The sequence below is a fragment of the Lytechinus variegatus genome, chromosome 13 (assembly GCF_018143015.1).
Source record: "Lytechinus variegatus isolate NC3 chromosome 13, Lvar_3.0, whole genome shotgun sequence".
NCBI lineage: Eukaryota > Metazoa > Echinodermata > Echinoidea > Temnopleuroida > Toxopneustidae > Lytechinus > Lytechinus variegatus.
The window spans coordinates 15047870-15074814 of record NC_054752.1 but is presented as its reverse complement, the minus strand read 5'-3'; the positions used below and the strand labels follow the sequence as shown (position 1 = coordinate 15074814).

Sequence of the window (26945 nt, the reverse complement as noted above, 5' to 3'; positions counted from 1 at the left end):
TTTAGATGAAAAGATTGACAATGCCAGGGAATTGATAAACGCAGGGGATGAACAATAGCTTAAGATTTGCTCTTTGCAGGGTCAAGTGACCCATATTTTTAGGCCCAAAGCATTTTTAATATTCAATGTATACTAATATTTATCCGTTTCTCCGTATTTAATATTAATGCGTGTTTTACTCAATATAACTCCCATTTTATTGTAACGGAAATACTCATACACTGGTAGACGCGCATTTAGCTGATTTCGAGTCGTTGATAAAGGATCCCGCTCTTAAAAAAACTATTACTACACAAAATGTCAGCGGGGCAAAATTTGTGTTGACTTTAAATGCGGTTTTAATAGAAACTTTAACATACTTTTCCAAATTGAACACTATTTTCAGCGTGCTTAATTCTTCTCCAAGGGCCTCATTCAAAGAGGATAAATTATATGGGGTATAACAATAAAGACAACTTCTTTATATTATGGAAAGTATTCTTATTTAGTATCCACTTTAATTATCGAAGGAGTACAATATGAAAATAATCTTGAAAGAAAAAAATAACAATGGACTAGGCTGAACGGGGAAAGGTTCATTTTTAATTCAAATAAATTCAGTCCTTAGACATGAATATGCACCTGAATTATACAATGTTATACATATTTTCATTGTACTGTCACTTAGAAAACAAAGTAAAATATGTAAGAAAATCGAATTCAGGGTAGATTCCGATAACAAACATTATAATTATCTGATATATTTTTATACCATTTTAGATAACATAATACTTTTTATTCAAATTCAGATATATATAGGTAAGCAATGTCGGGGAGTACATAGCGCCGACAGCGCTAAGGACTTAGACATCGGAATATAATCTATGACCACGGAAAGGATGTCGAGGTAAAAAATGTGATTACCAAGATAAAAATAATATAAATGACTACAGAATGAGCTCCGTGGGAGGTTAGCGATGACGGGAAATAGCGCCGACGTCGGGAAGTACTTCGACATCGGAATTTAATCTATGACCACGGAAAGGATGTCGAGGTAAGAAATATGATGACCAAGATAAACATAATTTAAATGACTACAGAATGCGCTCCGTGGGTGGTTAGCGACGTCGGGGAGTAAATAGCGTCGACGACGGTAAGTACGCAGACATCGGAATATAATCTATGACCACGGAAAGGATGTCGAGGTAAGAAATATGATTACCAAGATAAACATAATTTAAATGACTACAGAATGCGCTCCGTGGGTGGTTAGCGACGTCGGGGAGTAAATAGCGTCGACGACGGTAAGTACGCAGACATCGGAATATAATCTATGACCACGGAAAGGATGTCGAGGTAAGAAATATGATTACCAAGATAAACATAATTTAAATGACTACAGAATGCGCTCCGTGGGTGGTAGCGACGTCGGGGAGTAAATAGCGTCGACGACGGTAAGTACGCAGACATCGGAATATAATCTATGACCACGGAAAGGATGTCGAGGTAAGAAATATGATGCCCAAGATAAAAATAATATAAATGACTACAGAATGCGCTCCGTGGGTGGTTAGCGATGACGGGAAATAAATAGCGCCGACGGCGGGAAGTACTTCGACATCGGAAAGTAATCTATGACCACGGAAAGGATGTCGAGGTAAGAAATGTGATGACCAAGATAAAAATAATATAAATGACTACAGAATGAGCTCCGTGGGTGGTTAGCGATGACGGGAAATAAATAGCGCCGACGGCGGTAAGTACGCAGACATCGGAATTTAATCTATGACCACGGAAAGGATGTCGAGGTAAGAAATATGATGACCAAGATAAACATAATTTAAATGACTACAGAATGCGCTCCGTGGGTGGTTAGCGACGTCGGGGAGTAAATAGCGTCGACGACGGTAAGTACGCAGACATCGGAATATAATCTATGACCACGGAAAGGATGTCGAGGTAAGAAATATGATTACCAAGATAAACATAATTTAAATGACTACAGAATGCGCTCCGTGGGTGGTTAGCGACGTCGGGGAGTAAATAGCGTCGACGACGGTAAGTACGCAGACATCGGAATATAATCTATGACCACGGAAAGGATCATCGAGGTAAGAAATATGATTACCAAGATAAACATAATTTAAATGACTACAGAATGCGCTCCGTGGGTGGTAGCGAAGTCGGGGAGTAAATAGCGTCGACGACGGTAAGTACGCAGACATCGGAATATAATCTATGACCACGGAAAGGATGTCGAGGTAAGAAATATGATGACCAAGATAAAATAATATAAATGACTACAGAATGCGCTCCGTGGGTGGTTAGCGATGACGGGAAATAAATAGCGCCGACGGCGGGAAGTACTTCGACATCGGAAAGTAATCTATGACCACGGAAAGGATGTCGAGGTAAGAAATGTGATGACCAAGATAAAAATAATATAAATGACTACAGAATGAGCTCCGTGGGTGGTTAGCGATGACGGGAAATAAATAGCGCCGACGGCGGGAAGTACTTCGACATCGGAATTTAATCTATGACCACGGAAAGGATGTCGAGGTAAGAAATATGATGACCAAGATAAACATAATTTAAATGACTACAGAATGCGCTCCGTGGGTGGTTAGCGACGTCGGGGAGTAAATAGCGTCGACGACGGTAAGTACGCAGACATCGGAATATAATCTATGACCACGGAAAGGATGTCGAGGTAAGAAATATGATTACCAAGATAAACATAATTTAAATGACTACAGAATGCGCTCCGTGGGTGGTTAGCGACGTCGGGGAGTAAATAGCGTCGACGACGGTAAGTACGCAGACATCGGAATATAATCTATGACCACGGAAAGGATGTCGAGGTAAGAAATATGATTACCAAGATAAACATAATTTAAATGACTACAGAATGCGCTCCGTGGGTGGTTAGCGGCGTCGGGGAGTAAATAGCGTCGACGACGGTAAGTACGCAGACATCGGAATATAATCTATGACCACGGAAAGGATGTCGAGGTAAGAAATATGATGACCAAGATAAAAATAATATAAATGACTACAGAATGCGCTCCGTGGGTGGTTAGCGATGACGGGAAATAAATAGCGCCGACGGCGGGAAGTACTTCGACATCGGAAAGTAATCTATGACCACGGAAAGGATGTCGAGGTAAGAAATGTGATGACCAAGATAAAAATAATATAAATGACTACAGAATGAGCTCCGTGGGTGGTTAGCGATGACGGGAAATAAATAGCGCCGACGGCGGGAAGTACTTCGACATCGGAATTTAATCTATGACCAAGGAAAGGATGTCGAGGTAAGAAATATGATGATCAAGATAAAAATAATATAAATGACTACAGAATGCGCTCCGTGGGTGGTTAGCGATGACGGGAAATAAATGGTGCGGACGGTGGCAAGTACTTAAACATCGGAATATAATCTATGACCACAGAAAGGATGTCGAGGTAAGAAATATGATGACCAAGATAAAAGTAATGTGACTACAGAATACCCTCCGTGGGTGATAAGCGATGTCGGGGAGTAAAGAGCGCCGACGGCGGTAAGTACTCAGACATCGGAATAAAATCTATGTCGCATTTATATGATGAAATCGTTTATTTCATATAAAAATCGCAATTAATGCAATAAAAAGGCATGCCTGTGCAAAAAATAGATATATGCAATCACGTTCGCTTCACGCAACCCGGATGTTGTTAGCAGTCTTATCGATCCGTCATTGTTATTTGCGACGAAGCGAGACGCTCCAATTAGCGAGTCGGCAAGATAAAAGGATGTAACGGGAAGGGATATCACCCAAAATGAATGGGAAAAGGGGGGTCGTCGGGTTGCGTCGGCTCTCGTCGCTCCCCGTCTGGAATCAGACCCGGATCTTGATATTCCGTCGCGACGAGTAGCGACGCATAAGGGATTTTTGATGACGTGCCTAAATAAGGTAAATTGCCAGTTCATGTACTGCCAACTCATCCACTCACCACATGGTCTTCTTTAATTTAGTCTAATGCCATCCTGTCAACATTTTGTCTAACAACCATTTGGTCCAATCATCACTTCGTTAATCACCATTTCGTGTATGACCATTTCGTCTCATAACCAGTTGGTCAAATATTTCATTTTCATTCATTTTGCACATTTAACACTTGTTCCAATTTGACCAAATAGTATGTGGACTAAATGGCTATTGGACAAACTGGTTATTAGACGAAATGGTGAGTGGACGAATTGGCAGTTTGACCATGTGGATAGTGGACGAACTGACGGTAGATCAAATGATAGTAGGCGACTTGCAATTGGACGAATTGGCATTAGAGGAATCAGAAATAAACTGTAGATACTTTTCTCTTCATCCACTCAGTCCCAACTGCCAAGGTGAATCTCTCGCAGAGGTTGAAGTAGACAAACAAAAGAATTCCATGAAAATCACGGTTGAGAATCGATGCGTTGATCCAAACAATGACGGTGACTGGCCTGTCAAACAGATCAGTATATCAAAAGACAAGGTATGCTCTTCTTTGTATTTATTTCCCCAATTTTGTTTAATGTTATTCATTTGTGATAGGGTAGATATGCGATCAATTTTCTTATCTTCAATTTAATCTTCTTTTTTTTTTGCTTCACAAATCTTTTTTTGAAAATTCATTATTGCATCAAAATGTTTATAGAAGGATTTAATTTCTTTTTTTCAGAGTTAAGAGTAGATGTTATTGATAAGTTCAAATTCAAATGTTGTTTATTTGCTTTAAAAAGCATATATGAAATATTCATCATAACCATTTATACATCATAATCATTTAACAAAAGAGCACATTTTCATTCTTCCATGTAACATTTTGCAAGATTTAGCCATTATCAGTGGAATTGATTGGAGAAGGAAAGGAGAAGCAGGAGAAAGAGAAGGAGGGGGTGGGGAAAAGGAGACAGGGAGATTGGAATTGCTAGTACTCTTAGGCTGAAATATTTACATTGAGAGAAGAAACTATTTTGATAGTGTACAGTGGTGCCTTAAAGTTAGTGAGCCCGACCAGAAAATATTGAACATATTGAAAGTGTTAAAAGTGGAGAAATTCACATTTTAAGTTCTCATTTCTGCCATGTTTTAGATATTGAGTTGTGAATTCTGGTGATAAAATATTACATTCAATAGAGTTTGTTTCTCTGGGCTCGCCAAACATTGTAATGCTGTTGTCGACATACAACACTCAGCGTGAAGGAGTGCATTTTGTGGTGGACTTCACACACTTTTGGGCACAATTATGTATAGCTCTGAAGCTTTATATTTGTCTCTTTTTTTGCCCCAATCATCAGACTGTATTAGAATTGAAGCAGCTGGTCATCAACAGTCATGGTCTCTATGGTAACCAAAGACCAAAGGAAGGATGCAGGTTGAGAATAAGTGATGATGCCCTTGGTCTTCTACCTCCTTGTAAGTAATTCAATATTGCCACTTCTTTTTCACGCTTTTCTCTTTCTCATCCCCTATATATCTTTGTTTATATCTCTGTCTCTCTGTTTTTGTCTCCTCTATTCTTTCTTTTTATTTTATCCATTGCTTGTTTTTCTTTTTCATTTCTTTCTTACTCTCTTTCTCTTAATTCTTTCTCTCTCTTTCTTTTCGTTATCCTTCTTTTTAAAAGCTTCTCTTTAGGCTTGTCTTTGACTTTTCCCCCTTTCTTTTATCTTTCCCATCCTTTCATTTTCTCTTTATTTTTAAAAAAATATTTTCATATTATAATTCATATTGCTCTAATAGATTTTTTGCATATCTTTTAAAATTTTTGTCCCTTTTTATTGTCCACCCTTGCATTCATACTATTTTCATTCCTAGATTACTCAACCATTTGGCTGTTCTTTTTTAAACTCGACAGCTTCATACATGTGAAGATTTTGTTGCTCACACTATCAAAGTTCAAAATTTAAAATTCAGAATATCTATGATTTGGCAAAGGTAGACATATGAATCATGTAAAATAAATTGGGGGGGGGGGGATTCACGATTTCAGTATGGTAATACAAAATTGAATGTTTTTGCATCGCCATTTTTCAAATTTCCTACAGTGCATGAAAACCAGAGCATAGCAGATTCTGGAATCAAGAAAGGAAAGACCATTGTCATAGAAACAGGACTTCCGCCAACATCCAATGAGCTCACCCTAAATTTCAGTCTCATGTCTAGCAACAAATCCTGGGATATGATGGTGGAAAAATCTACTTCCATGACAGAGGTGAGTTGTTAGTCATTATTATCTTCCTCCTCATTGTCACCTTCATCATCTTCATCATTATTACCACCATTGTCATCATCTTTATTAGCATTTTCATCATCACCACCATCATTATCATCATCATGTCATCATTATTGTCATCATCATAATCACCATTATCATCATCATATCATTACTATCATATCACCACCACCACCGTAATCATCTTCATCATCATCTTCCTCATCATCTTCATCATCATCATCATCATCATCATCATCATCATCATCATCTTCCTCATCATCTTCCTCATCATCTTCATCATCATCACCATCACTGTCATCTTCATCATCATCTTCATCATCACCATCATCATTATCATCATCATCATCTTTATCATCATCTTCATGATCATCATTTTTCAGCACATTCCCTCCTATGAAAGGTCTCGCGCCATTATTTCATGAAACTGGATTACGCCCTTTTAAGGATAATGATTGTTTACAGTCATTAATGATACAAAATGCTATATTTCTCAATATCTTTTCCATGGTACAGTGTCTGACAAAAATGTTGAGCATAGCAGGAATGGAGGGCTCCCCCTATCATCTGAGGAAGACCAACTGGTGTGGTGAAGCAGCTGATATCATCACTGATATGGTAAGGATAGCGTTTTCCATTGTCACATCCATAACAAAGTAAACGATTGTTTCATTCAATTTGCTAAATTACCACTTGGTCTACACCCTTTTTGTCATCTTTCATTAAACCCTGAAATTGCCGGGGGGGGGGGGGGGGTTTGAATCATACCCCCCTCAACATTTTCTGCAATCATTCCGCTGCGCGAATTTTTTTGACTGCGCCACTCACTGAGTTCATACTTTTAAGTCTCACGCATTTTTTGAGACCAAATTTACGACACCCGAATACGCGGTTCCGAAATTAAGCAACATTTCGTAAGTGCATGTCAGACCAAAAATTGTTTCAAGACATGATTTTGTGCACAAAGTCAATGCAAATTGAGCTTTCTCATTTTATTCATTAAGATATGATTATTTTTACTTTAAAACAGCTGAAATCAATTGATTTTAGCCTAATTATGCTTCAGAAAGGTTGTACAATAAATCTGGTGAAAAAACAAAGAAAAACAAAAGGTTGAAAAACAAAGAAATTCATAAAAACAATAAAATACATAAGAAATTGATTTCCAAAACTAAGTTTTTTTCGACCTGGTCTAAATATCCATCACAGCTAAAGCAGGGTCCCGTCTTACAACACTATGACACTGATGGATTTCCATAGACTTAGATTGATTGGATCAATCGTAACTCTTTTAAAATCCATCAGTATCATAATTAATTCTGTAGGAGATTGGCACATAGTCCTTTGTAAATAAAGAGAAGCACAGTGAATTCTTGATAAAGAAAACAATGAATGCATGAACAAACATCATATGTAGAAAATATTTTGAAAAAACATGCATAGTAAATGTTGAAGTTGCTGGCTGTCAATAGCTGTGGTTGAACGGATCAATTTGAACTTTTTGTGAGATGGGGGCCCTTTGGTAGCAACATCATCGTCCTTTCGAAGGGGCAGAGACATAGAATCATAATAAAATATGCACTATAAAAGGGCTGTTTTGTTATCATTATTACTTCTAAATATTCTAAATACATGTATGAGTTATATTGTTCAATGTTTGATATGCTTCAAAATTAGATGTCTTAATACATTGTCATTCGTATACTGCATAGCATTGTGTATGTATTGCCATGGTGGTGGGGCAATTTTTTTTTATAAAAACCTTGATTAATATATGAATGAATCCAAATATATTAACTGAATAGTGGTATAACATTAACAAAGTAATTTTTTTTTCAAAATAAACTCAAAATCAGAAGAGAAGTATTTCAATGACTGGATCATAAGCCCATGAATTTCTTCTTCCTTATTATTTTTACAGGAGAAAAGTCTAACGGAGCTTCACATCCAAGATGGAGAGCTTCTGATGCTGGAGGAGGGGCGTGTACCCCCCAAGGGGTATCTCCTGCTCCCCGTTTGGCTCTATCCCTCTCCAGTCAGGACCGGTGGAGCCGACGAAGGAGGGGGAGAGGGAGGGGCGTCGTCCTGGATCCCTCATGTTCAATTTTCAAGTGAGTCACCTTTTCACTATAAAATAATAATAATAATCCGCTTTTATATAGCGCTTAATCCATCGGAACGACGTTTCTAAGCACTTTACATATACATTATTACCCCGGCCATCGGATTCAATCAGTCATTCCCGCACACAATGTGTGCACATCCTCCACTCCCTGGGGAGTATTCCAGTTAGTCGCCTGTGAGGCGCACACAATACTGGACAAGCTACAATGACTTTCACATCCTACCGGGTACCCATTTAGCACCTGGGTTGAGAGTGGCAAAGTGTGGATTAACGCCTTGCCAAAGGACGCCAGACCGCGGTGGGATTCGAACACACGACCCTCTGTTTACAAGGCGAGAGTCAGAACCACTACACCACGGCTCCTCCACAAAAATTGTGGGAAGATGGAAATAACCATCTTAGGCTGTCAATTTTTTTACATGATATTTAGCTAGAATATTGTGAAAGGGTGATTTATTTGCATGTTATTTGGGTAGAGTTTTATGAACAAATGATCTTCTCTGAAGGATTACCTTTATATTGTTCTAGGAACAAATGAAATAAATAAATCCATGAATAAACATAAATTATTTGTCATTACCACTTATCATTGTGAAATATATTCATAGAAAGACATAGCAAATGAAGTTACAATTTTGGTCAGGTGCATGTATTATTTTAATTTTACCAATTAGTTTTGGTTGACTTGGTTGACATATTCACGGTTATACTTATAGTGAGTGATTGTATTACTGACCGGCCTTGTATTGCCGAACGCGCGCATGATATGCGTCAGAAAATAATCAAATACGCTCAAACCTTTGCAACATCCTTTCAAAGGGAATTTGAATAGAAAAATGATGAAAAATTATCAAAAACAAAATTTTGAAGTCTTTATATCCTCAAAACGATGAAATATGGTCAAAATAGCTCATCAGTGACTTTGTTGTTTACCCAACTTTTCCCATAAAAAACACACGTTCGGTAATACGATACCTTTTTCAAGTGACCAAAATATTTCACTTGCGAAGAGAGGTCCGATTGGAAGCTGATGTCGTAAAAATGAAAAACAAATTCGGCAAAATTTCTGCATATTTATATTTTGTAGGTATTTGTTTATTTATGGTGAAAGTTTGGTGAATTTTATTAGAATAATGTGTTTGATATGATCAAATTCATGAAAAGTGTTTGGTAATACGATCTACTACCATACCATGTTGAATATTGGTATTATGATTCACATAGATAAATACCAGCTACATGTAGTTTCATCATGCATACAATATACATTGATTGCGTTCACATTCACATTGACAATTCTTTGCAGACATCCTGAATAGCTTAACCAGTGTCAACAGTCCCAACCACGACATCCAACAGTCATTAGAGCCTCCGCCCAATCAGAACGAGCTCCTCGGAGAGATTGAGATATCCCACAATGCGACAGTCGGTGACCTCAAGAATCAGGTCATGACCCTGCCCGCCATGAGCCAGGTCGTCGTGCCGACGGTAGAGTTCCTGCGTCTTCGGCTGCTGGAAGATGGGAGGCTGGGAAGAGTGTTGAGAGATCACAACCAAAGTCTCAAGTAATATATTATTCATTTTAATTCTAAGCAGTTTTAGATATTTTATGATATAACCTCTGTATTGTAACACAGAATCTTCCTCGTGTGACAAGTGGTCTCTTCTCATTTCTCTTTGGGTTCGCAAACATGCTTCAGGGGCCCGAAACACAAAACTTAGCAATGATCATAGAACATTTTTCTACGACGGATTCCATAGACTACAATGTACAATCGATGGTAGAAATCAAGCATACGATCAATCGCTAACCTGTGTGTTACGGGACCCAGATTTTTTAAAAACACAATTCTTTATTCAGGTGCATAAGAGAGAACCAGTTCGTAATCATTGTGTTCCAGGGGCATATGCACATTTTAAGATATACGTTATACTTTCCAGTGTTATGATGATGTACATGTAGCAATTATACATCACTTGATATTTCTGTTTTCACACAAGCTAAATTGTTCCCAGGTTTTCTTATTAGCAATCATGAAATAACATTTCAATTCATATTATTTCGCTTGATAAAAAATAGCATACACTGTATATACAGGTAAATAAGAAATACATAATGGCAAGAAAGAACAAAACAAAGTAATGAAAATGATGATACAGTAAATTTTTTACAAAACAGGCTTCGAGTCTTCGAGTGTGGACTGGCATTAAAGACCTGTTGGATCTTAGAAATTCCAGCCCAGAGTCGACTTGCTTTTAATTCATTATTTGCCAGATATGGTGTCAAATCTGACAGCTTAATGTGATTTTCAATTGAGAAGTAAAGGTGCATGATTGTTTGTATGGTTACCATCCCAACAAATAAAACAGACTTTATTCGATAAAACATCTGACAAGTCCGTTCATGAAATGCTCTGAGATTTAATACCTTACATGGTGCCCCAAATTTGATAAGACAGTGTACTGTAGCTTAAAGTAAAATGTGGAAATGAATTTGTAATTTATTGGTTTTTCTCTATTTTCTGTTCATGTTTAGGTATGCCAAGGTCAATACCTCATCACACATAGCTGTTCAGATCCTTCAAGAAGAAGAAAATCTCAGGTAGGTCTCAAAAGTCTGATGAAAAAAAATATGGGCCATTCCTTAAAATAAGTCAACCTTTTTACTTTCATCCCCATTTTGCTTAATTTTTACCTTACTTCACGAACTAGTCGAGCAATGATAAGTTGATGGTATTACACAATTAAAAAAGGAACTAGAAAGCATAGATAAATGATTTTAGGAATGTCCCACAAATAGGTGTTTACATTTGCATACTTGATGGAATTTGCCATACAATGATTATAATATTTGTGCCTTTATCAGAAGTGCCTATGGGATGTTCTGCAATTATGCGTTGCAAATACCTTAGCGCTTGCAAAGGTCAAAGGTCATTTTCAGGTCAACGCTAAAGTTTACATGCAAGACTCTCTTATGACACCTAACTCTGCAACCGTAAGTTACTTTTCAGCCAAACTTGGATGGTAGATGGATAGGGGTACCTGCATCTTATGCTGCAGTCGGAGGTCACTTGGTAAGGTCAAAGGTCATTTTCAGGTCAACATTAAAGTTTACATGCAAGACTCTCTTTTGACACCTAACTCCTCAACCGTAAGTCACTTTTCAACCAAACTTGGATGGTAGATGGACTTGGGGGGCCTGCTTGTTATGCTGCAGTCAGAGGTCACATGGTAAAGTCAAAGGTCATTTCGAGGTCAACATAAAAGTTTACATGCAAGACTCTCTCCTATGATACCTAACTCTGCAACTGTAAGTCACTTTTCAACCAGACTTGGATGGTAGATGGGCTTGAGAGACCTGCATGCTAGAGTCATTGTTGCCATGATAATTGTATTTTTTGGTCAAATTTCTATGTGAACTCTATATATCGCAATGACGGATGACACGGTGGGTTTGAGGGATACATGTACATGTGCTCGGCTGCGCGACCTGCCGGGCATCTCTAGTTATTAGGTACCATTTGAAAAAAAATCTGAGCAGGTAAAGATCATTTTTAGTGAGTTTGGAACCCACTGATATGAAACTCATAGAGTATTGCCTGTCATAGCAACAAACAATTCATGACAGCTGGATTCCAAACCTAATAATTAAAAAAAAGCAGTATCTGTCTCTTCTATATATTGCAAAAAGGTTGCGATCAATTGCAAGTCTAAATTTTGGTTCCTAAATCAATCATATGTGTCTTGCAATTGATTGCTAATCTGCTCCTTGAAACAAGGAATGTAATCTGGTGGGTGTTTGAAAAAGCTGCTCGTAAAGTTACGAACAACTGGAACATGTTCTGGGGGCCGTTTCATAAAGCTGTTCGTAAGTTAAGAGCAACTTTAAGAATGATTGGTGATCCTTTCTTACGCGCTAAACCGTCGCCAATGAATATATCATATACCATTACGAAAATGTCCCGTTTGATTCTCGACCTCACTTCGGACTGCAAACTGCGGTTTTATACCCCGATTCGCGTTTGGAAACTTTTCCAACCCCGATAAACCCATCTTGGCCAGGTAATCCCCTTGTCTCGATTTCACCACCACGGGCCAGCTAAATGAGCGTTGAGCCAAGGACGAAATGATAAACAACGCTGTGCTATTACGTAAGACTTGTCTGCCTGTAGAAGGATCTTCGGAATGAAATTATTGTATTCGATATTAATCACGTTTTCAAAGGCATATTACATTCAGACATCCAATACTAGTCCATTTTCAATTTCGAACGAAGAAAATCGACCTTGAAATAAGGAAAGTAAGCGAATAAAAATTACGGTATGCTTAGCATGCAAGGACCGCGATGCATGCATAGTTTCTGTCCGTCCAGCAAGAAAATGGGTTCACTCGCGCAATGATACAGTCTTAACGTTCGAAAAATAGAAGTAATGGCATACCAACATACAAAGTATAATAATCATGCTGCTGATATGCACAAAAATATGAAATCATTATTTTTTTTTTACCCCAAAGTCTTATTCATAATTTAAATACAAACTATGCCTGTAACTATTTTTTAATCGCAAACGTATTATTGCACCATACGTGGTTCTCCGGTAAACTGCCCATGTGCGCTGCATCCATTCCACCGTTTGTTTTGGGTCGTTTATACTTTTAGTTTCCACCATTAAATGTCTAACTTAGATATGTTGTGCTAATTTTTTTGTAAGTCAAAATGTTCATCGTTGGAGAGCGAGTTCAGGCGATTGATGAGTTGGGAAGATGGAGTGTTGGAAAGATCGATCACGTGTCTTAGTTTACAAAACCGCGTGCCCGTTGAACCCCGATCCCTTCAGTGCCCATTTTTAATATGTTCCCCTTCCTCAAGTACATCTTGTTGAATAATCACTTTAAAAAAAGTTGTTTTTTTGCCCCCCCCCCTTAGCCCCCTTTTCATAGTGAAAGTTCCTTTGCAGTGTCCTTTTTTATCTTTGATCAAGCGACCCATTTGAACATGCCCATATTTGATTGTGATAAATGTCTGTTTTATTTTCTAGTTCAAAATTTATCATTCTGCTAATATGAGGTGATTAAAATTAGCGCCCTGTCCTTTTTGTCGGGAGAAAGAGAGAGAGAGAAATAGAGATGGGGTGGAATTTCCACCCCATCTCTATTTCTCTCTATATATCTTTAACAAGGGCGCCGGAAGCGAGGGGGGCAGGGGGCACTTGCCCCCCCCCCCAAATAAATTTTTTGGGGGGCAAAACGAGATTTTGCCCCCCCCAATGTGCCCCCCTGAAAGTAGAAAAATGATAAATTTTTAAATAATTAAAGGACAAAAGTATACGATGAAGGCACTTTTATGCCCAAAAATTGTCATTTCTATTGTCAAAAATGAACAATTTTGCCCCTGACGGAGCAATGACATTATCATAGTAAGCCTGGCGTCTTTTGACGAACAGTTCCTCTGTGAAACATACCTTTGAAAAGCCCCTTTTCCATCTTATTACAGTGTGATAACGTTTAACCTTTTAATGAATACATTTCAGACTAAAACCGAATGGCAAGCTAATTTTCTTTAATATCTAAACCTACAAATTATGAAAAAGATGGATATCTTCTTAGATAAATGATTTGATTTTATATATTTTGATCCAAAAAAGTGAAAAAAAATCAAGCACGTTTTGAAATAAAAAGATGGCTGTGTATTTATGCAAAGCGCAAGCGATTTTATTATTTTTATAACATGTCCTGAAAGTTTTCTTTTTTCCCAATTATTCACCTCCCTTCCATCATTCAACTTTCTTCCCGGTCCTATCTTTCTTCTTATTTTTCGCCTCACCTTCCGCCGCTTCGCCCCTTGATCTACCTATGATGACCCCTCCCACGGCAGGAATTTTGTGTAAAAATGGAGTATAAGTCTCGTTAATAGAGTGTTTAAAAACAAATTTGGGGGATAAAGCATAGTTAAAGTTCATTGTGAAGGATTAATCATAACTCATGAAAACTATTCTTTATACTGAGTACGCAAACAATGAAAATATTCTCAGTATATTCCAAGTAAATTTGGAATAAAGGGAAAGTGAATTGGATTAACAAAGGTATGATTTTACTGGGTATGGAACATTCTCGTCTAACCGTCTATGCACTAAATTCAGAGGCGATTTTCTTTTTTCATCATTTTTATTAGTTATGAAATTGACAATGGCCATCGATGTCATCAATGTCATCACTCTTTGGCTGGTATAAAGGGCTAGATGAGAGTTGGAGAATAGTTGGGCCGGTATGCCTTTTCTTTTCCTAACCAAGTTCTTAACAAAAACTATCTGTTTATATATATTTCGAAATTCGAGGATATAATTTCGATTTGAAATTATGTATTTTTTCCATAATAAAAGAGCACAAATAGTAGGGGGACATTTGATATTATGTACCCCTTTCCAAAATGGTAGGGGGACGCGTCCCCCCTGTCCCCCTGGGATTTCCGCCCATGGTGATGGGGGAGCTTTTGCATTTTCTAGAATAAAATTGAAAGATTTCGTGCACACTTTGGGTGAATTTTGCCCTCTCGATCGGTGGCCCCCGGATGCATACGGTCATGCATGTTTGTCATCTTAAAGTCTTTAAAAGGCCTATATTACATTGGTTTAAAACAATAGAGTTTGCAATAAGGCTCGTAATTTGCTGGAACTGCGACCCTGATCATGAAGAAACACCAGTCTGGGTCAGAAGGGAGGAAACAGGATCAAAAAGAACCCCAAGACTGTTTAATTCTCAAGAAATTTATTTTTGAATGCTCTTAGAAACGCAACTTTTACACTCAATTTTTACACCCTCAACCACACCCTCTCCCGCTCGATCGCTTCCGTATCTCACGCTTTCAAAAATATTGTGCCCCCTTCGGGATTTTGCCCCCCCCCCCAAAAAAAAAAAAAAAAAAAAAAAAACTGAAAGTGTTCCGGCACGCCTTGGTGGAAACAAATCTGAAAGAAAACATGAAACCAAGAAAGGTATTTCAGAGGGAGGTTTACCGTATACACAGGCTATAGGCCTACAAAATAAGAACAATAATGGGAGATAAAGAAGATCACCTGCTAATAACGCATGTGAATTAGAAAACGTTCTGAATAGATGTGAATAGAACATTGAAATGCTATCCAAACATTGTGATTCATAATGCTGGTCTTTGTATTTTAATGTTCTATGTATAGGCCTACACCTCAGCTTTGAGAAAAGGACATTCATAGGCCTTACTACAGATATGATTGGCAAATGCACGTTCTTTAGAGGTGTAGATCAAAAGGGGGTGGATGAAGAAAATAAGTCTAGAAAGAAAAGAATTAGACAGCCAGACAGAGAGAAAGAAGGAAAGAAAGGAAGGAAGAAAATAAGTCTAGAAAGAAAAGAATTAGACAGCCAGACAGAGAGAAAGAAGGAAAGAAAGGAAGGAAGAAAGAAAGAAAGAAAGAAAGGAAGGAAGAGAGAGAGAAAGAAAGAAAGAAAAAAAGAAAGGAAGGGAGAGAGAGAAAGAAAGAAAGAAAGAAAGAAGGAAAGAAAGAAAGAAAAAACTTTCTATCAACGCGTGTATACATCCATGGCCATGCGCTCGCCGGAACTACACACATTGCAATCCATCGTGTGTGGCCCCCTGCTGTGACCGTAGATGCTGGGGTGAATTATCTTCGCGGACCGAGGTCAAGAAACAGGTGTTTCTATACTTAAATTTAATCTCTTGAGGGCAATAGGATTTGTATTACTGGGAGAAGATATTTGTTGATAAGGAAAAATGGGGTATACAGCCCTCAAACGAGAGATTTTCGTCATGTACAAGAAAGGATCACCAGTCATTCTTAAAGTCGCTCTTAACTTACGAACAGCTTTATGAAACACCCACCTTAAGTCATAACTCAATCATATAGCATAAGAAAGGATCACCAGTCGTGCGTAAAGTCATTCGTATCTTACGAACAGCTTTATGAAACACCCACCAGCTTTATTGATCTATCAATTATAACATTGCAACAGAATATTTGCAAATATTTTCTTGTGATCATTTCACTGCTTTGCTTCATGTCTAGACCATCGGAGTTCGTCCTGGCTTTCCAAAAGAGAGTACCTGATACCAGGCTCTACGGACCTGCTGAGGAACTCGTCTGGGAGGCTGGGAAGTCTGCTGCCCCCATGAGTCTCCGGCAAGCCATTGCCGATCGCTTGTTGATTCCAGTGGAGAGAGTGGCTCTTGCCAAACACCTGATGAAGAAAGGGGACTGGATTGTAATCCCTGAAGATAAGAAGGTGACCGATTCTTATGATATTAATGAAGAAGATATAACAATAATAGGCATTTACTGTTTATAGCGCCATCTATCTAGAAATATTCTATTCCGAGGCGCATTATTATTATTACCCCAGCTTTAGCTCGAGCTGCCTTTCAGCGCTCATGCATTCAAGGAATTAATCCTGCCGGGTACCCATTCACCTCACCTGTGTCGAGTGCAGCATAATGTGGATAAATTTCTTGCTCAAGGAAATTACGCCATGGCTGGGATTCGAACCTGCGACCCTCTGTTTCAAAGTCAGAAGACTTATCCACTGGGCCACAACGCTCCAATATATAATTCCACACTTGACTGAGGGGTTTAGTTTTCAGTATTTTTATTTATCCCGTCAAGTCCAGTCCCCATAGCTATTGTTTGCTACATATAGATAATAATGTGACCTTAAATTTATATCTTTGAAATACAATAATGGACTAGTGAAAAAATAATTTATTAATATGATATTGTACACTTCCTCTCATGTCAATAATTATTTGAATGATGGCTAACATGTGTATTTTCATTTTTTGGTGTGCCCTGATCAAAATTTCCAAATATTTCTGAAAATGTTGATATCTATTCTTGTTGTTGCTTTTCATGGGGAGAGGGGTGCTCTTATTTTTAAAGGCCGTCTCACACAGTGCAAATGCAACTTGTACTTAAAATTTATCCCTATTAATTGATACAGAAAAAATGTGCATTTATTCACTTCTGGGACTTGCTTACCCCAATGAACTTTTCTTTGTAGGTATCAGATACCGGGAAAGGAAGAGGAGGAGGTGGAGGAAGGAAAAAGGGCAAAGGCCAGACTCACAAACCAATTAATTTGAAGCAAGCGCCGTATAATCTACACGATGGAGATTTGTTCGGTGTTGTGGTAAGTCCAGTTGGACAATCCCATCTGGGGCCTGTTGCATAAAACTTTTTACCTGGAAAAACTGGTAAAAACTGAAAACTGATGTTAGACTGATTTCTGCCATTGACTTTAACACGGCAAAAACTCTGGTAAAAACAACCTGAGTTTTCTCAGGTAAAAAGTTTTATGCAAAGGGCCTTTTGTCTTTTACAGTTTACAAAAATAGTCATGATTGTGATGGTACAAGATTTTGCATGAGGCGAAAGAAAGATGCTCTATTCAACAAGGCATGGCCAAGTTGAATAGAGCGTCTCTCTTTCACAGAATGTAAAATCTTATAACCATTGCCTGAACGGGAGTATGCACTATTTATGTTGCAACAATGCCTCCCAATGTAGCATAAGTATGAATACTATGAAGAATAAGGGATGTTTTCCTTTGATGATCCATGAAAATAAGGAATGATTATATTCAAGCAAAAAAACCCAAAAAAAGCATGCCGGAACCTTGGTGATCCAAGTATACATCTGCAATTAAGTGATTGGTTAACATTGGTTTGACTTTTAAAAAATCTGAGCTAGAAGGTCACACTTGTCACCTGTGTCTGTGATATGTTACAAAAATGAAGCCCTGAAAAAATTGTGTTCGAAAATAATTTTTTAGTGCTTCAAAAATTGAAATATAAAGTGACCGGAAACACCATCTTAATTTCATCCCATACACTTATGTGTACTATTTAGGCATCTATAAGACACCTATTTACAAAATCGGGGTTTGCCTTGTAGTTTTAGCTTTTCATTCTCAATAATGGTTGTTTTCAGGGTTTATTAGTTCTGATACATGCACTTGTACATATGTTTCATCTTGGTTTGAGAATTTTTTAAATCGGCTGCTCACAAAGTTAAACAATAACTTTAAACAGTCCTGTGCCATTAGCAAATACATGTATGCATGTCCAGCCATGCAATGTTGCATTTTGGTTGGTACATGTACTGTACAATGTAGTGTAGAAAATGGTAAATTGATAATAATTTACATGGCTGAAATATGTTTTCATACTATAGATCCAATAAAAAGAACATACAATAACATGATACAAAGAAGTGCGATGGTACAAATATTGCATGTTATGTTCGAATACCAGCTGAATTATTGATTTGATTACTGGAATACAGGAGGGTATGAGACTGCATTAGCGCCAATATGTGTATACACTCGGGCACTAACTGTTACTCACCTAAAATATCTCCACTGAAAATCTTAATTTCGGTCTGAAAATTGCAAGATCTGCGCCATTTTTTCAGAGCACCAAGTGGCTCAGTTCAGATTTAAGAAGTGGAGTCGCCAAAGATTACTCTAAAATGAAATAAAAAAACTGTGATTTTCTTAAGAGTTCACAATCGTATTTTCTTGAAAATTTAGGATGGTATCTTCAAAATAAATCCAATATAAAAGGAATTTTTTTTTACTATCAAAGTTACGGCGAGACCTGGTGCTGATGCCACGCAGCATTTTGGAAAAAATGTACCTGGAAGATCGAGTTTGAAACTTGATCCGCATTTTTCTGAAATGTTCGAATTACCAGCTGAATTATTTAATTTTGAATCCTGAACATTGAGTAATCACCCTTAATGCTCTTTTCTTATTCCTATCCTCCTCTTGATGCACCAACCTAGGATTTGAAAGATGACCCTTTCAGGAAGGATGACTTCACCACCATCGAAGATGATAGAGTAAAGGAGAAAAAGCAAGAGGAAGAGGAAGAGAAGAAGAGGAACCGACGCGATAGAAGAAATGCCGTTTCCCTGGGTGGGGGAGAATACAAGGAGAGACCAAAGAAACAAGAAGTTGGACTGACGATTAAAGTAGATAACTTCAGGTGACAGGAGCCTTGATCACATGCAGAACTTGGTACGATTTAAGTCGGGATTAAAAGAACTTTTTGGACCCGCGTTTGTACTAGACGGTATTGGTGCAATTTGAACTATGAGTAGAGAGATCAAAGTAAAAAGAAATTGGACTGACAATTTTAGTTGATAATTTCAGGTTTTAGGAGTCTTGTTCATATGCAACTCAAAACTGAAAACAAACATTATAGGCCTATATTTGTACAAGATGATATTACTAGTAGTGCAATTGAATTGTGTAGAGATCAAAGAAAGGAGAAATTGGATTGATGAAGATGGTAACTTCAGGAGACAGAAAACTCATCCACACAGAGCGATTGGTACAATTTGAATAGAGGCTGAAAAGAAAAATCCTTTTTTGGCCATGTTCGTACTTGAAGATGATATCAGTTCAACTTGAATTGTGAGAGGAGAGAGCATAGGAACGAGAAATTGGACTGAAAATTTAAAGTTGATATTTAACTCAAGGTGATGCGAGTCACATTGATACAAAGCAATGGGTGTGATTTTCATTGGAATTAAAAGAAAGATTTAAATTGAGACTTGTAACTCTTTTGGCCCGCATTTGTACTAGACAGTGTTAGTGCATTGGAAATGTGATTGTACATTGTTTCCTTTTCACTATCTTTTCTATCAATTTGTAAAAAAAAAGAAAAGCAGTCACATGCAGACTTCTATAGTTCACCTGATGTTCAAGTAGCCCCTGAGCAAAGGGCTGATCGAGGAAATGTTTACCATACATGTTTGCTTGTGCATGTGATAAAATATTGAAGTACTCCAATGGTTACCTACCTGTATGACTGCCTTCCTTTGGTGTTCAGCATGTCATTGCAACCTGTACCTTGATGGCACTCTGTTGAAGAAGGAATGAAAAACACATACTAGTAGCTTACAATGCCAGTTCCATGCCATTTGCTCCGGTGAAAATTGCTCTGTTGGAAATTCCACACATTAATGGAATCACCAACTTCAACCCTGGATTTAACCCTGAACCCTATCTTAAGCCTAACCATAAACCCAACAGAAAACCATATTGCAACCCTAACCCTCTGGCCCTTATTCTGAAGTCGGGTTTAACTTAGACCATGGTCTAACTCTGTGCTAAAGTTCTGGGGAGCCAATAATTCAAAGATTCTGTTTATATGGTATATTTCTTATGTTAACTATTATCTTTCATTTTGCTCTCATAATGAAGAAAATTACCTCAGTTATCATTCCCAGACAATTACGAACAATTTGAGTGACAAATGAGTTAATAAATTGGATATGTACTGATAATGATTTGTGCCCCAATTGGCTCTCCATACTTAAACCACAACTTTAAACCAGGGTTTAATTAAAACCAGAGTTCAGAATACGGGCCCATATCTTAGACAAAGTAAAGCCCGGAGCATATGTTGTGTCACCCCGATGCCATCCTATTCTTGATTATGCAAACTTTTTTTATTATTCATGGAGGGAGATAATGTTATATTTTGGCACAGTACATTGTACTTCCATTTTGTTATTATGTCTAGTTCTAATCTTGTGTACATCATACTGTAAAATGAATGCACATCACAAAATTTTTGTGTTTCTGTAGGCTTATTCTGTGCATTTTTGTTGTTGCTTATCATAGTATTAGAAGATGCTGAAAACAGTAACTGTCATCTCAATTTGATTATGAAAGCGTGTTTACATTCTGCTGCTGTGAACGGCAGTAAACCGTGATAGAGTCAAGTGGAATTTACTGTCTTGTTAACTATTCTTTGATGCCATTTGAATTATCTCTTATTTATAAGTCTTTGAAGTTGTGCAATGGGTTAAATACTATCTTGGCATTGAGATAATATAGTCTAAACATGTTAAATGCTCTGAGCATGATGAAAACCCTATAAGAGTGCCTTGGGTGATTTCTCTCATGGGAATATGCTTTTTTAGCTCTTTAAGTTAGTTGTAAGTTACAAGTATTGCAGAAATGTACTATACCCACTTCGGTCAGATTCTAAGACACCAGTTTTATCGTCCATTGTAATATATACGTACAGGAATGTTTATGTGTCCTCATCTCCTTTTATAGAGCATTTTACTTGGCAACATTTAGAGATTTGGGGAATGTTTTCTGAAATAATTAGTCAGTGATTTTCACTTACTAATATGCTCTGAGCCAATCAGATACAAGGATTTCTGTAGCTTATAACAATAGTCAGACTATTTGGTTGATGAAGTGTTCCTTGGGTATCGTGCCTCATTAAATCAAAAGCTGCACCCATATCCAATAAATCTCCCCAAAACAACCTGTTAATTCAGTGACAGTGATATTTCACTCTTGATAATAATTATATAATGCAGCAATTTTACAGCGCATGTTCCTAAGCCCTGCATATAATTAACTCGCTTTTAGCATATCTTCCCCAATCAGGGGCCCGTTCCATAAAACTTGTTACAATAACAAATTTGTAGTAACAGTTAAAAGCTACTGTAATCTTTTGATCTTATTGGCTGATAGCGAGTTTGTTATAGAAACTCCTCATTTGTTCTTATAACAAGTCTTCATGAAACGGAACCAAGATGCTCAAGGATTCAAGGAAATTTCTTCCTACCTTCCTTCCTCTATAAGCAGTTGACTCCTGAATTATTTTATTCCCATGCGCTTTGTACAGTGATCACATGGTTCCAGTAGGCAAGGGGTTAAGAAGGCTGTTCACTGCTGTGGTTTTGCATGTATGCTTACTGCACAGGGGGTAGTAATATACATATAAGCCTAATAATATCCAGAGAGACTGGCATTGACATCTCATGATACAAGCACATTTTATACATACAAACATTCTGACATAGACAAACATAGAGAGAGAAAGTCCAGGATAATGAAATTGATCAGCCTGGGATTGACAAATATGACTGTTAATAGGGCTTGAAAGTTAACCGAATTGTTTCAGATACGTAAAAATAATATAATAAAAGTGATATTACTGTTACATACTATTATTTACAATTATTTTTTTCAGTAATTATTTTATATGGCAAGGTTAAATGACATGTTTCTAGGTCTATAACACTTTAAATTCTTATTTATTTGTTAGATGTCATGATCGACATTTAGATATTGTCATCCTATTGTGCACCTGTAACATTTACAAATACAAATATACATTTACTGATGAAATTGCATTTGCGAAATGAAGTGCCTCATATTAACTGTTATTAAAGCAAAGAGCATTTTGTTGCTTGTGATATTAGCATCTCTCTCTCTCTCTGCACTATGGTTGATACATTTTATTTTATTGATATTTTTTAATTGACAAATTGTTTATTTTGATGGATACAGAGCATTTATGATTATGAAGGGATTAAAGCCTTTGTACTGAGGTGAGAGTTTTTGTTTGTTCTTATACTGTCATTGTGTCTTATGCATAACCCTATCTAGGCCGGGGGGGGGCCTCGGAGGCCCCCCTCAACGAATCACGTGATATTTTCGGCGTGCAAAATTTTTTGACCGCGCCGCTCGCTGACTTTTTACTTTCAAGTCTTACGCAACTTTTGAGAGCAATTTTGCGTCACCCGGGTACGTGGTTCCGAAATTACCCAACATTCTGTAAGTGCATGTCAGACCGAAAATGGCTCAAAAACGTGATTTCATGTACAAAGTCATAGCAAATTGTGTTTTCAACCAAAATTCATAAATGTATGATTATTTTTAGTTTTGCTAGTCAAAATGTATTCATTTTATGATTTTTATGATCACAGAAGAGTCCCCAACAAATTTCATTGAAAAAACAATGAAAAACAAAAGGTCAAAAAAACAAAGAAATACATAAGAAATTGCAAAAAACAATATAATACATATGAAAATGATTTGATATCACAATTTTTTTCATGTACACTTGCTAAGGACACCACAAAGAGTTTCTATACCAAAAATTAGTACATTCGGAGCTTTATTTAGGGAGTTAGAGGAAAAAGTATGATTTCGCATACTAATTACGCATAAATTAGCATAATCACTTAATAGCGATTCGCATGAAATGAATTACTATACAATCTTGTAGATTATGTCCCAGGCAACCCACATGCCAATTTTCCGCGCGGTCGACGGCCGAGATCTTAGGGGGGCCTCCCAGCCCCCCCCCCCCCCCCTCCCCCCGGCCATAGGAACTCCCAAAATACCCCGGCCTAGATAGGGATGGATACAGAGCATGTATGATTATGAAGGGATTAAAGCCTTTGTACTGAGGTGAGAGTTTTTGTTTGTTCTTATACTGTTTCTGTTTGTGGTAACTCCCGTAGGAACTCGGCAGGACAGCATTTTGCTGGTAAACACCAAGCTGGTATATAACCAATTACCTATGAAACATTTTACGTCTAGGTTAATCAGTCATAGTGGCTGACGTTATAGACGACAGATATCACTCTCGGGCCTTTTTAATATCAAAGTGGAGACAATGGCAGAGTTGGGATTCGAACTCACAACCTTGCGATTATGAGTCCAATGCTCTAACCACTGGACCACAGGACCCGTAGATATACTGTCATTGTGTCTTATGCTTAAGGAACGATAAACACTATTTTTACTTGTGAAATAATTTGAGTTCAAGAACGACGATTATAATGAATGATGGTGATATGATGACAATAATGACTGATGGTGATGATGATGATGATATTTATGATGGTGATGATAAAGATGATGTTCGTGATGATGATGTTAAATGATGATGGTGATGGTGGCAATGAAGATAATGATGTTTATGATGGTGATGATGAAGATGATGGTGATTTGGATGAGGATGATAGCTAGGGTGATAATGATGTTGATAAAGATATGAAGATGATGATGTTGGTGATGATGATGTTGATGACGATATAATGATGATGTTGCTGAAGATGATGATGCCCCGGGGGGCCACTTCTATTCACGAGTGGATACCATGCGCGACCATGGGGTCTCGAAAAGCACCCTAAACACGTAATTTCCATAATCTGAAAATGCACCCCTTAACAAGTATTGGCGTGTGAAACCCTACCCTTAACAAGTATTGGAAACAAAACGATACTCTTGGCAAATATTCCCTGAAATGAACCCCTAAACAAGTACAGGAATGTTTTATTGTTACAGGTCCTTCGGTCGTCGGCTTTACCTTATTTGGTTTACGACCCCACTTTCTACACCTCGCGCAAATCGGACTCTAAACACGAAGTGTTCAAAAATGACATCCTTTATAAAACATTTTGATTTCGTTTTATCATCCCCGCAAATTCGACCCTAAACACGTAATTTTCCTAGTGAAATAGAACCCTTTTTTTCATTATTTTTGTGTTTTTGACACCCGGCCTTATCACGTTACGTACGTAACGTGCCCTATCGTGAAAATCCTTTTTACGTGTTTTTTGGGGTCGCGCATGTAAGTGGCCTCGTCAATGTAAGTGGCCCCCCCCCCCCCCCGGGATGATGCTGGTGGTGATGATGCTGGCGATGATAGGAAGGAGGAGGAAAAGTTCCTGTTTATGATTACAAAGTCAATAGTCTATATTTGTTGTAAGCTATCATATAATTATTTTATACCTCCCATGTTGAATTATCCAGTCATCTTATTGTTTGAAGTTCGGGGTCATGATTATTTTTTATTCTGATGCTAATATCATTTGATTCAAAAATTAAGATCGTATCCCATGATTTCATTCATTAATATCATTTCTTTTGTTTCAATCGATGAGCATCATGAATGAAACTATTTTGTATTCATCTGCTAATTTGTATCTGGTAGTAACCTGTTATTTTTCAAAAGATTTATTGTCCCTTTCATTTTCTAAGTGGGAAAATATCATATCATGAACATTTTTTATGAAAAAAATCCCGAATCGTTTTCCTTTATGATTTGTGTATACTCTAACATTATTGCGCAATCGGCGGGAAAGGTTTTCGACTATCTTCATTATCGAGATTACCAGACTGTGTTGGGTAAGTTGTATTTTGTTTAATTTTTCGAGCTGAATATCATTTCAAGATTCTTACCGATGCTTTTTTTGATAATTTGAACCGATAACAACTATTGATTTTCTTTGAAATGAATAAAGTTAGACAGAAACACTTGGAGACTTCTCGCGCCATCGCCTACGAGTACGACACCATCCCCACACGTTCATTTTTGTGTTGTTAATTCAGTAGATTAGATTTCGAGGAGGAGTCTTGTCTCTAAAACGAGTCTTTATCTCCAAAACAGTGAAGGGATCACCTAAGAGAGAGAGAGAGAGTCTCTTGACAATGAATGACATTGCATAATCGCGACTCGCAGTTGCATCTTGCCTCGGCCTCGGCCGCCCGTAGCCAGCAGGCTGCTGGAGAGAACTAAAAATAATAATGGCAGTGTATACAGCCACACGCGTGTGTCTTTACCTAGTCTTGAGGACGCAATGATGATGATTTTTTTAAATATGTCATATATTTCTTCATCATTGACGTCTTGACACTCTCTCCATAGTGCCTTCAGCGAACGACCAAAACAAAGATGGATTCCCCCAAAAAATCCATCCTTTTAAACCGAATTAAAGAGCATTCATTTAATTTTATTAATTCTTACACCTTCCTACGCCTAATGCGTAGGAAGGTTTTAAATATTACTATTTAAAAATGTAAAAAAATGAAGATTTCTTACCTAACTGATGCCGCGTAGACCCCTCGTTCCACATGTAAACAACGGAAATACAATAGCGTCGACCCTTGAACGGTACATCAATATATATAAATTATTTATGATCACAAAATAAATTTTAATATTTGTTAAATAAGATTTTTTATCTCTAAATTGTTTGTTAAGACGGCATTGCTTTCCGGAAGTACGTCATACATAAGCGGTTCAAGGGTCGACGCTATTGTATTTCCGTTGTTTACATGTGGAACAAGAGGTCAACGCGGCATCAGTTAGGTAAGAAATCTTCATTTTTTGACATTTTTAAATAGTAATATTTAAAACCTTCCTACGCATTAGGCGTAGGAAGGTGTAAGAATTAATAAAATTAAATGATTGCTCTTTAATTCAGTTTAAAAGGATGGATTTTTTGGGGGAATCCATCTTTGTTTTGGTCGTTCGCTGAAGGCACTATGGAGAGAGTGTCAAGACGTCAATGATGAAGAAATATATGACATATCTAAAAAAATCATCATCATTGCGTCCTCAAGACTAGTCTTTTCTATCCAGCCACACGCGTGTGGTTATATCCAGAACACCTATCTGTGGATACCGCCACACGCCGCCAGTAATAACAGTAAAACACGTACCGCGGTATGTAGGTCTGACCGTCTATATCACGATCAAAATAACCTCATTTCTTCATTAAATTCTTACATTCTAAACCCCTTTGATTTCTTTAATTTTTTTAAATCGTTTCAATTTCATTCTCACCGTCTTCTTTCCTTGCTTTTCTTGTCTTGTTACAAAAGGCCGCCTGTTAAATAGCAAATTTCCACACTTTTTCTACTTGTGTCGATTCTCTACTGAATCTAGGCTATGTGCGCGTACGTACGAAACCCAAAC

General features: G+C 37.6%; 1 protein-coding gene across 1 annotated transcript in view; it reads left to right on the top strand.

The window, feature by feature from the left end:
* The window catches only part of LOC121426040 (ubiquitin carboxyl-terminal hydrolase 40-like), a 48419-nt gene extending 27773 nt beyond the window's left edge, over positions 1 to 20646 (top strand). Inside the window, exons 13-22 of the mRNA XM_041622172.1 lie at positions 4356 to 4500; positions 5306 to 5423; positions 6056 to 6222; positions 6760 to 6861; positions 8165 to 8354; positions 9675 to 9933; positions 10905 to 10970; positions 16429 to 16645; positions 17417 to 17545; positions 19201 to 20646. Of these exons, the coding sequence (XP_041478106.1) occupies positions 4356 to 4500; positions 5306 to 5423; positions 6056 to 6222; positions 6760 to 6861; positions 8165 to 8354; positions 9675 to 9933; positions 10905 to 10970; positions 16429 to 16645; positions 17417 to 17545; positions 19201 to 19407 (1600 nt within the window). The 3' untranslated portion in view covers positions 19408 to 20646. The remainder of the gene's footprint in view (positions 1 to 4355; positions 4501 to 5305; positions 5424 to 6055; positions 6223 to 6759; positions 6862 to 8164; positions 8355 to 9674; positions 9934 to 10904; positions 10971 to 16428; positions 16646 to 17416; positions 17546 to 19200) is intronic.
* Positions 20647 to 26945: the final 6299 nt, after the last annotated feature.